Source organism: Gambusia affinis, linkage group LG08, assembly GCF_019740435.1.
Source record: "Gambusia affinis linkage group LG08, SWU_Gaff_1.0, whole genome shotgun sequence".
NCBI lineage: Eukaryota > Metazoa > Chordata > Actinopteri > Cyprinodontiformes > Poeciliidae > Gambusia > Gambusia affinis.
Window position 1 is genome coordinate 23,050,205 of NC_057875.1, and position 11,415 is coordinate 23,061,619.

Consider the following 11,415-nt stretch of genomic DNA (forward strand, 5'->3'; position numbering starts at 1 on the left):
CATGGAGGATTTGTTTCCAACATTTTCTACCGAAACACAGCGTTTGTTTTAGTGCAGTCTGTTTCACTTGACTCTTTGTTTGCAGTGAAGGAGAAGATATAGAATGATGGACAGCAAATCCATCTGAAAAGTGATCCGAGCTGCTTGGATCTTACAGCAAAGCATTCCCAAACCGTGACACAGTGTCTGTGCATCCTTGAAACGTCTTAAATTCATTATTCTAAAATTAAGGCCTTAAAGTGTCTTAAATTCACGGAAAATGTGCATGTTGGCCTTAAATACGTCTTAAATTTTGTTTCTTATTCTGGTGGGTATTTTCTGTCACATTAAAGTTTGTTCATTACGTTCCTCGGTAACTAGCTGCTCATACACTCTTACTAGCTAACTATTTTCCCCTGTGTGTAGTTTTAATAGTGTGAATGCTGGAGGAATTCACACTCTTGTATTTTTTTATTATTATTATTGTTATTATTATTTATTCTGGTTGCTTCTGTACACTTTTCGTCGCACTTCTCCTGCCATTTTCACCATTCAACTTTTATACTCTTCAGCTTGCTCAGCTTGCTCTCCTTATGCCGGCTATATCTTTTGTATTCATAACCTCACTTTTTTATAATATTCAGCTTTTTATGCATTTTTTCATCCCCATAGAAATGAATGGAAAAACATGAACAGCTCCCCTTGCTGGCGGAGTTGAGAATGACAATATATACTTATTTGGGTTTTACAGTTAGTTTTAGCTTTTACATGGTTTTTTGACTCAGCATGGACTAAGTCACTGCAGGTCAACATGCTAGCGATAGCCTAGATGCTGCGAGCATTACTGTTTTAGCTAGCTTTAGCTTTTTATTTAATTTTAGCTTTTACATGTTTTTTTTTTCACATTGCATGAAATGTGTTACTGTGATTCAACATGCTAGTGGTCGCCGAGGTGCTATCATTAGTATTTTAGCATCTCGGCTTCAAAGACTTTTGCCACTTTCACCAAAAGCATTCAGCATTCACACCTGCATTTTCGCAGGAAGTGCACACTTTCTAGTTTGTCTTAAATTTCATTCAAGCTGCAATTAAAAAGTTGTGAATTTGACTTGCTAAAACCTGCACCTATACTTTGTAACACTTCCAACTCTGCTTCACAGTTGGGATTAATTTTCTTTTCTTGGAATGCAGCCTTTGGTTTGTACCAAACATGAACTCCTGGTCACACACGTGACCTCTGGTCTCTGTTATGTTGTCCAAACAGCTGTTTTGGAAGCAGCATGTTATTCTAGAAGTCCTGAACTTTATTTGTCATCACTGGCCCGTTTCATCTGAACGTTTTCATTGTTATAGCACCGTTAACAGATAAAAATCAGATAGTTCTACACAAACATTGCACGTATTAAAAAAAATTTTATTTAAAAAACCCAAATGCTGAAGATAATTTTAAAAGAAAATATAATATTTAAAGAGATCTTTGGGAAAAGCATAAGATTGTCTCCAGCTGCTGTTTAAATGAATCCAGACTCTTGAAGACACTTATGTCATATTCGGAGAAAATGCAAGTCCAAATAATCAACAAGCAAGAACAAATTCACCGTTTTTAATTTGTTTTCTTCATTTCTGGGAATTCGCCCTGATCCGCAGCGGCTGTGCGCAAAACCCGCTGAAAAGTCCCAGGTTGGTGTCATTGAAATGAAAGACTCCGCTCGCCGTCGAGCCTTGATGCTCCACCATCTTCAACCCTAACTCTCATTAGTTGTGTTTTGATGTTCTTTAAATCCCACCACCAGCCGCCCCCTCTCCTCTTCTCCTCCCGCGCTCCGCAAACATGCGAAGCCTGACGGTTTGCGCCGCTTTGGAAACAATTTTCCCGTCCTATTAAGACGAGACAGCGTGTTTATGATCACCCCCCTCTGGTGCGTCTCTCCACGCTTTGATCCGTCAGCCTCGAATTGTAAGATATTCAAATCTGGTTACTTTTATTTTTGTTTCCTTTGTAGCAGATGGGCACATCTGACAGACTGACTATTAGGTGTTTTTATTTCCCCCCCGCCGGGTTTTATTTATTTATTTATTTTATTTTTTATGCAGACGCCACTTCGTACCGCGCATATAAACCTTGTTTTGATTGAAGAGGTTACTGCCGTTGTCACGCAGCTTTGGAGGCAGGCGAGAATACAAATAGGCAGAAACTGAATAAAGAGGAGCGTGTTTTATTTATTTAAAAAAAATAAGCTCTTCATTAGGTCATCTTCTGTCTTGTCTCAAACTTCCTGTCCAACAAGATGTCTGTTTGAAACCTCAATAACGCATGATGACATTGTCATTACAGCAGGATAAGTTATTATTGTATTATATCCATCATTCTTTTAATATTGCTTTTAAAAAATAATCTAATTGTTCTATCCTTGTTTTGGCGCCCCTGTGCGTCCACACAGTCCGTTTCCATTTTTTTTTAAACCTGAACTTTGGTGTTTTCATATATATTTAAACTGAACACAGTTTCATTCCCTGACCTCAAGCAGAAGGTCTATTACTTTACATCAAAGGCTTTACACTTCCAGTGTTGGAAGATTACAGGTTTGACTCCTTCCTGCGCATCTCCTCTTCTTTCTTTTTTTCTTTCTTTTTTACAGCTTAAGAACAGGACAAACACAAAACTTGTCATCTCTCGCTTTAATCCCTTCTCACGTGTGTCAAATAAGGCACTTTTAAACATAAAGAAGATGCTTATTGTCTCCAGATCTCTGGGAGGATCTGAGCGAGCTTCAACAGAAAAGCTGTGACGCGCGACGACAGCAAAGACGCGGAGTAAACAGCCAAAAATAAATCCTAAGCGCCGATAAAGACGACGCTGTCAAGTCTGCGCGGCAGAGCAAAGAGGCTCGTTTAAGTCACGTCAGAGCAAGTGAATCAGATTTAGGCGTCTCTGTGGCCCACAATGCATTCGGGTTCCGCCGTGGGGGGGCGGAGGGGACAACGGGTATCTAATTTAGAGCATGGCGGACGGGCGGCGTGAAATAAGCGCTCAGGTTTGTTCCACTTGTCAGCGCGGATTTGTTCTGACCTGCAGCTGCAACAGATGCAGCAGAGACACGTGACCACGAGGCGCTGCGGTACGTTCCCTCGCAAAAGAACTTTAATTATTTATGATTTTTTTATGTTTTAACCACAAACTTCCAGGCATTTTATTGGGATTTTAAGTAACGGCACAACGTACATATAGACATAACCTGTGTAATTGTTAGGGCTGCAACAAACGGTTCTATTAATAATCGAGTAGCCACTCTGTTGATTGTTTTGGACGATTAATCGATTAGTCAGACAACAGCAGATGTCCTATTAACCACTTAAGCCTTTTTATTTACACAATACTTGAAATACATTAAAAGATACAGCAAATAAAAATAATTTGTTTGCTTTTTAAAACTTTTTGCTGCTTAAAATGCAACAATGTGGCATTCAAAGCAGCCAAGAAACAAAACGGCTAATAACGTTAAAAGCTCTGCTCAACGTCTACACAGCACAGAACTAATTTATTGGCTAGTTTTTGGATTAACGGATCAATGATTAAAAAGCTAAAAGTGCTTAATAGGAAATATTTTTTTCTTTGCTTTAGAGGATTTGATCCGAGTGACGCTAAAATTTTCCCACTTAAGTAATTCTGAGTAGAATTGAAGCCGTTTCTTTTGCATTTTTTTTGTACAGTTTGCTCTCTCAAATACTTTGGGTTTTTTTCTTTTGCAAATGACAATTTTTTGCGTTTGATTAGTCGAATTAGCAATTAATCAATAGTTAAATTAACTCACGATTATTTCAACAAATGATTGAGTCACGGGTGAATCCAGACTAATCGTCTCAGCTCCAGTAATTTCACCATCTTCAGTTCTGGATCAGACGAAAAGACTTTCCTCTCATCGGTGGGTCAGTTCAGACATGTCTGCCGTCCCCCAGGCCCCCGGGGGGGCTCAGCCGCGGTGGCAGATCTCGCAGCAGTCCAGGCAGAACTCCAGGAACTCGATGGGCTCACAGCAGGACTCGAACAGCACCGAGTGGCAGTGGGCGGGGCATCCCAGCTCTTCGCCGGGCGCGTCGCAGCAGCAGCGGGCGCAGGAGGAGCAGCAGGAGCAGCAGGCCTCCAGCAGGCCCAGCAGCACCACCGAGAACTGGCACCACAGGCACGCCAGCAGCAGCCCCAAGCACGAGTCTGCAGGCGACACGACACAAGCATGAAGGAGACTTGGGTCTGATGTTCCATAAAAGGCTTTTCCTTTTTCTTTTTTCTTTTGTGTGTGTGTGTGTGTGTGTGTGTGTGTTCTCAAAAACAGGGGATTGGCGACTCTATTAACCCAAATTAATCTCCCGCATTTGTTTGTTTGCGGTGTCAAGCGAAACTTCAAAGAGGAAAATCTTGTGTTTACTTAATCACAGCTTTGTTCAATTCTCCAGGGAAAATAAAAAAAAAAAAAAGAAAAAGAAAAACCCACAGAGGCTTTCAGGGCTAAAAAAAAAAGCAAATAACAAACAAAAGAAAACAATCAGGAGGAAGCTGTCGCATGATAATTGCTCTGCTGCCCAAATTAGGCACAGACCAAATTGCAAACGTTGACCTCGTCTGTGTGCTGCGGTGCGTGTCTTGGGTTCCTCCTGTATTAGTTTATTTTATTTATTTATTTATTTTCATCTGTGGGAGGACAAATGAGAGCGAGCTGATGCAAATCCAGATGTTTTATCCTGTTTACTGAAGGAAGCCCAGGGTAAAAAAGAAAAAAGAAAGAAAAGAAAAGGAAACGAGGTGTCAGAATTCCCTGTGGAGTCGGGCTCAACATTTTCCTGCTTCTTCCACTGATTTATACCCCCCACATATAACTCATGCTAATGGACGTGTGCAGATGAAATGGAGGCGTTGTGTGTCGCTCCAGAATTGATTTGATGCGGCGCTTCGCAGAGACGACGGCGCGAAGCCACCGGTAGACACGCAGGAGACAGAAGGGAAGCAAACGGACTTCGTGAACCGGAAAACTTTCTGCCCGGAAAGTTTCGGGTTTGGTTGCAATTGGACTGGCCGACTTTGAAGATTTTACCGCAGGGCTCAAAGAATAAATCGGTTATTTTGTTTTGCACTTTTGCTAGCTGGGAATGTTTGGTGTTTTTATCGGGATTTTTTACGTGACGGGCCAACAGGAAGTGGAATAGCGGAAGTGTTTATGCCGCGTGCGGTCTCAGATTTTGAGACCTCATCCCCAAACACACCTCCTTCAAATCAGACAGAGTTGGCGTCAAATGTTTGTGCAGAAAAAGAAATTGTTTGTGCCGCTGTCATTTTAAAGATATTAAGAAATGTTTCCAGAGGTCATGAAAGGTCAACCAGGCCCACTATTGTCTTTATTGGTTGATTGGTATCAATCAACTTGTTTGTGCTGCTTTGGATTTGAAGATATTAATCAAAGTTTAAAGGTAATTTTGATTTAGTAAAAGGGTTGTGTGTGTGTGTGTGTGGATGGGGAGGGGAGGGGGGAGGCGGGCTTGCAGGTGGGGGGATCGAAGGCTGGTTGACCTTTTGATCTGTAAACCTTCATTAATATCTTCAAAGCCAAAGCAGCACAAACTAAAATATTTGCTGCACAAACATTTGACACCAGTTCTGTCTGATTTGATGAAAGTGTGTGTGGAGGGGGGACGACTTCCCTCAGGTCAAGTAACAAGCTGAGAGGTGTGTCATGCATCCATTACCAGTTCCCTTTGTTAAACTCGGGTGGATTAAGCTGGCTACTTTGACTAGGCCATTCAATTAGGCGAGTATAGACGAGCCTGTCCATATCGTCTCCACTTTCATTCAACTCCTAAATTCTTATTGAGAATGTAACTTGTTTTTATTTGTATTTTTTTTTTTTTTTTGCTGTCGATCTGTTTAATCAGGACATGCGGGTTTTTTGCCTGCAGATCCAGGAGCAGGTCGGTCGGGTCCGGGCCCACCTCTCTCGCTCCGGCTCCTGTCGTCGCGTGCCAACGCTGCTGAGCCCCGCGGCCGGCTCTGGGGCCACGGGGCTGGTTCCGGTCCGCTCTGCGGGACGGGGAGGCCGCATCGGGGACACGTCGGCCTCTGGAGGTCACGCCGGGGCGTCTCTGACACGCCGCGGACCCCTGAGGACTCCGTCAGGGGGGCTGGAGCCGGCAGAGGCTGGGCTGAGGCACACAGACAGACGCGGGTCACGTGGCAGCAAGAGGAGATTGAGATGCTCTTGGTTTATTAGATTGTCTTGAAGAAGACCAAACTTCTTCTTCTGTGATACTAAAGAGGCAGCTTGTGAAAGTGAAAGTGTTTGGAACTACAGTCACAAGAACACAGAAGAAGAAGAAGATCAAGGGCTGTGAATACTTTTTTAGGCACTGTTTTCAGAAGGCTAACCGTGTCTCACCTGAATGTTATTTTGTAATCTGCTGTTTCCTAACAATGACGACTCAAAGCGGTTAAATGCTCAGCCGGGCCGTGGAGTCTATGAGGAGAATCAGCGCAATCTGTCCAAACGCAAATGCAGCATTTTCATCTAGAACCATGACTGCTTTTTCGTTTGTTATCCAAAAGAGAAACAACAACACGACTTAACACACATCTCACGTTTTCTTCTCCGCAGATGTGCAACCTCAACAAAGCAGGACGAGCGGCATGGCGGTGCGAACCGTTTCCATGGGCGCCGCTGCCCATGAGCTCAGCGCTCCAGGTATTTCCTCCGCTAACGGGGGTCACTCGCTCAAAGGAAATCCTCGGCTGAAAGCTCAGTCGGCCGAGAGGTCGGCTCGTATTTGCACTCGTGTTGGAGGCGAAGCTCGGCCAAAGAGGGAGCATGTTTGTGACAAAAGTCTGAAAACGTCGTCCTCCTCCCGCTTCACTTTTTAAAACGTCTCTGCTCTCCTTCACTCAAGAGATTTACGGAAAGCTGGGCTGAATTTTATGTTTGTATTTTATAGATTTTCACTGAAAAAAGATAATAGATTTTTTTATTTTTTTTGTGGGGGGGCATAAAGGGGCCACTTTGTTTTCTAAAATGAATAATGTTCCTCCAAAGCTTCAATCAATCAATAATGAAAGCACATTATATTGCTTTGCACTTGATATTTGCTGTTTAAAAAAAAAACTTGTTTTACACGAGTTGTTAAGTGTTTGATAAAATAATGACAGCTTTAACTGATTCACACAGAATGTAGCCAATTTTTATTTATAATTGATTTAATGAGTTATTTAAAAATTTTTTTTGACATTTGGGACTCTTCACCCTCCATACCGGATCAGTGAGTTGTTTAAAAATTAAATCGCGGAAAACTCAGACAAGCATAAAGCTATTTAAGAAGAAAAAAGTGATTTTTATTTTATTTTTTTTTTACAACCGTCTGAGTTAAATGCTCATTTAAAAAACCTGAAAATTTTTGTCCTTAATGACAATACACACTAAAAACGTGACATACAGGGAACAGTTGGATGCTTCTGAACAACTTTAAAAGGTTTTTGACAGACTACAAATCCTACCTAGTTACAGTAAATCATTAGATTATCATACATGATTCGTTACAGGTGCAAATTAAGTTATAAATCCCACTGTAACTAATTCAGAATTACAAAAGGATGAACTCAAACTGAGAGATTAAAAGTGAACAAAATGAACCATGGCAATAAAATATAATAAACAAAAGGAAGAACTAGTACATACATAAAAATAATAAGAAAGTTACATGATAAGTAAATAAAAGGGAGAGAGATGCAACAGGAACCAGATAAACCCTAAATAGAAACAATGACTTGTTTAAAAGACGTTTTCAGGCTATATTTAATATTTTTTTGAAAGAGATGGATAGTAATTTGCGGTAAGCAGAACTGGACCCTTTAATATAATAAACTTTTTTTTATTATTTTTAGTTTTACAATATGGATGGTGGAGTTTATAGTTACTGTCATAAATTAGGTTTTAATAGACCCAAAAGATAAGATGAGACAGGGGTAAATTTTACATATCAAAAAAAAAATGTTAGAATCCTATTGACCAATTAAAGGTGCTGATAGATCAAACCTACAGTTAGATGTCTCCAGTATAACAGCCTATATTAGATGATAAAAGTAAGAATTTACAAAATCAACATCCCCAAAATTGATCAAATCACAGCTGGCACAAAATCTATTAAATCTATCTATTAACCTGACCCTGATTCAGATTCAGCTTTAAACTTTTATTCTGAAAAGAAAAAGTAAACTTTTGTTTTAATGGCTTGCCGAACGGGACGCACATTAAACCACAAACTGTTCAGTGGATTTAGATGAAAACAAAAACTTTGATAACAAGCAAACAAGCCTGCCATTTATGAACACGGCTTTCCTTCAGGTTAGACCACCGACACTTTCCTTCATGTTAGACCACCGACACTTTCCTTCAGGTTAGACCACCGACACTTTCCTTCAGGTTAGACCACCGACACTTTCCTTCAGGTTAGACCACCGACACTTTCCTTCAGGTTAGACCACCGACACTTTCCTTCATGTTAGACCACCGACACTTTCCTTCAGGTTAGACCACCGACACTTTCCTTCAGGTTAGACCACCGACACTTTCCTTCAGGTTAGACCGCCGACACTTTCCTTCATGTTAGACCACTGACACTTTCCTTCAGGTTAGACCACTGACACTTTCCTTCATGTTAGACCACTGACACTTTCCTTCAGGTTAGACCGCCGACACTTGCCTTCAGTCGGCCTCGTTTCCACGGACGTGTTTCCTCCTGGCGGCATGTTGGATCCGCATGTTTCTCGGCCGCTGCTGCAGGACCTTCTCCAGCCTTTTGTCTGGAAAGGGTCAGGAAGCCCCCGCAGCAACACCCAGCATGCTGACATGAGTCACCGACTGTGTGAGCTGCTCTGTGTCAGATTGTTTTGTTTTTTGTTGTTGTTGTTCGGCGCCTTAACAGCGCTCCCCTTCCCGGCTGACCCTGTGTGGGCCGGCCGCTTGTTAGCCGGGCTCGTCAGAGAGGTCGTCTCCTCATTTCTGCTTTCAGTCTCCTAACACGGCGGAGGCACATGCCGCACAAGTGTGGTAATTAACAACAAGCACTAATAGCAACCAGGGAAGCGGTAATAGCACGAATATTATAAAAAAGAGGGGGGAAAAACATCTTAAATAGCCAATATAAATTGGCTCAGATTTTCTTTGTTTCGGGAAATCAGTGAATGACCAATAATTATGTGAAACCAGTCTAAACTACTGACCTGCTAACCTTAGCATGTTAGCTAGCTATAGCTTAGACAATAATATTTGTATGCTAAATACTACTACTGACTGGCTACGCTTAGCATGTTAGCTAACTATAGCTAAATACTACTATTAACCTGCTAACCTTAGCATGATAGCTAACTATAGCTCATACAATAATGTTTATACGCTAAATAGATTTAAGTCAGTGTCATGCTTAAGTTAAGCTAACCTTAGCATTGTAGCAATCTTTTTTACATTAAGGTTAAACTTTGGCGACTTTAGAGAGTGAAAGCTAGCTAAGCTTATAACTTACTACAACTTATTACCACCTAATTATATATGCACATGCGCAATTAACAACAGTCACCCCCACTGTTGTCAACTTAGCGGCTTTGTTGCTATAATTAGCTAGTTTTTCCGACAAAGATATCGTAATTGTAATTGGCAGGTCAAGCTTTTTAAAGAAAACTGCAATCGGTGCGCCCCTAAATCTCACTGTTACCGACACACTTTGGGGACCCCAGAGTGTTTAGCCCTGGGGATCCAAATACACAAACAACCACACCAACTTTATCAGCAGTGATTCAACAATGCGGTATGCATTGTTGAATCACTGCTTTTATTTTTTGGGGGGAGGAGGGTTGGATTTTAAGAGGTGAGCCAACAAAACGTAGCGCATCACTGTGAAGTGAAAGGACGTTTAACTCAACCGCCTCTAACAGGTTTTCTTCTGGGATTTTCTTCCACTCCTGACTGGCTCCCCTGTCCCTCAATCCCCTCCCCACAGCATGATTCACCCACCAATTTCCACAGTGGAGACAGAGTGTTCAGCACGGTCCACTTCTTCCCCAAATCTCTAAAACATTACAGGCCCACAGTCCACCATTTTATTCCTGGCGATGACGAGTTCCTCGTTGAGACGACTGGTCCCGTGAAGGACGGCACTGTTATTGTTCTATATGTCGATGAGCGAATGAACAACCGACCAGCCCTTTTTGGATTGGCTGTTGGGGGGTGGGAAGAAAAACAGGCTGTCAAAAGTCCCGTACTTGACAACGTGTTGGTTGCGCACATCAAAGCAACACACAAATGAAGCTGCCGAAGTTGTCGAGCACAATGCTAACTCTCAGTCAGAGGAGGATGTCAGGCGGTGAGGCTGACGGCGAATCAAAGGCAGCCCCTGAGAGGCAAACGGAAAACCAAAAGCAAACATCTTATCGGCAAAGACAATTACTGACATCAGTCGAGACAGGGAGCCGGGAAGCCTTTTGTTCCACAGCCAACAGACGCAGCTTCAGCCCGTCTCAGTGAGACAGTGTGATGCACTTTGGACAGTCTGTTCATCATTTTTATTTTTTATTTATCTGTTTTGCAGAGGCGTCAGCCAAAATGAGAGCTAATTGACGCATCTTGAGAGACAAACAGAGATACACGCACCACAACCGAAGCTGTGATCTGAGTAAATCTGCGTATTTAGCTAACTTTACTCGAAGCTGTTATTTATAAAGCAGCATTTGTTTTTTTCACGTAGAATCAGATTTCAGAAGGTTTTCTGAATCGATTTATGGCGTGTCATTACAAACACAAAGCACAAAAAGATCAGGACATTTGTTTGGTCAGGTTTGTTTCCTTGGCAATGGTGCAACTTCTGAAAGAAAACTAAATGAGTTGAGCATCAGAATGTTCATTTGCCAAATCTAAAACATAATATTTAGGTTTTTTTACCATCAATATTGACTGGACATTTGTAACTACATATCTGCTGTGTTCAGTTGTTCACTAATGTTTTATTTGGACTTATCGTGAGATCCAGCTACACATAGATGGACTCTATTTTGGTGACTTAAGAAAAATAATTTCAATTCTGGACGGGAGACATTAGGACAGGAAGGAACCAAAGATTTGACAGGATTTTCCAGAATAAAACCCGAGTCGAAGGTTATCCCAAGGTGCCTAATAACCAAGACGTCAAAGGGTCTGCTTTATCCTTGCAGTTATGTTTTTCTGGTGAAACAATGTTTACTTCCGGTTTTTTTTCTTCATTCAGCTGAAGAAAACCTTCAGTCATCCAACTTCTGGTTGAATCCAGACATTTCAGTAAAGTGCAGAGTTTCAAAACTTCATTTGGAAGATAAGAGATAAACAACAGGATGTCATCAGCAGAAAAAATGATAGGAAATATCCTTCAAAAGACGAC

At 41.6% G+C, this 11,415-nt stretch overlaps 1 protein-coding gene across 1 annotated transcript; it reads right to left on the reverse strand.

Annotated features, from left to right (window-relative positions):
• Positions 1-3,649: 3,649 nt before the first annotated feature.
• On the reverse strand, positions 3,650-8,758 carry LOC122835913 (myoD family inhibitor domain-containing protein-like). The gene is made up of 3 exons (XM_044125390.1): positions 8,713-8,758; positions 5,920-6,168; positions 3,650-4,189 (listed from the first exon to the last, which is right to left on the reverse strand). The coding sequence occupies exons 1-3, from the start codon at positions 8,756-8,758 to the stop codon at positions 3,951-3,953; spliced, it is 534 nt and encodes a 177-aa protein (XP_043981325.1). The 3' UTR covers positions 3,650-3,950.
• Positions 8,759-11,415: the final 2,657 nt, after the last annotated feature.

Bases quoted from the DNA above. Each gene is read 5' to 3' on its own strand.
- LOC122835913 (XM_044125390.1), bottom strand. From the start codon at position 8,758: ATGCCGCCAGGAGGAAACACGTCCGTGGAAACGAGGCCGACTGAAG. The intron at 6,169-8,712 runs GCAAGTGTCGGC...TGTGTGCCTCAG, and splicing joins GGAAACGAGGCCGACTGAAG to CCCAGCCTCTGCCGGCTCCA. The intron at 4,190-5,919 runs GCAAAAAACCCG...TGTCGCCTGCAG, and splicing joins ACCTGCTCCTGGATCTGCAG to ACTCGTGCTTGGGGCTGCTG.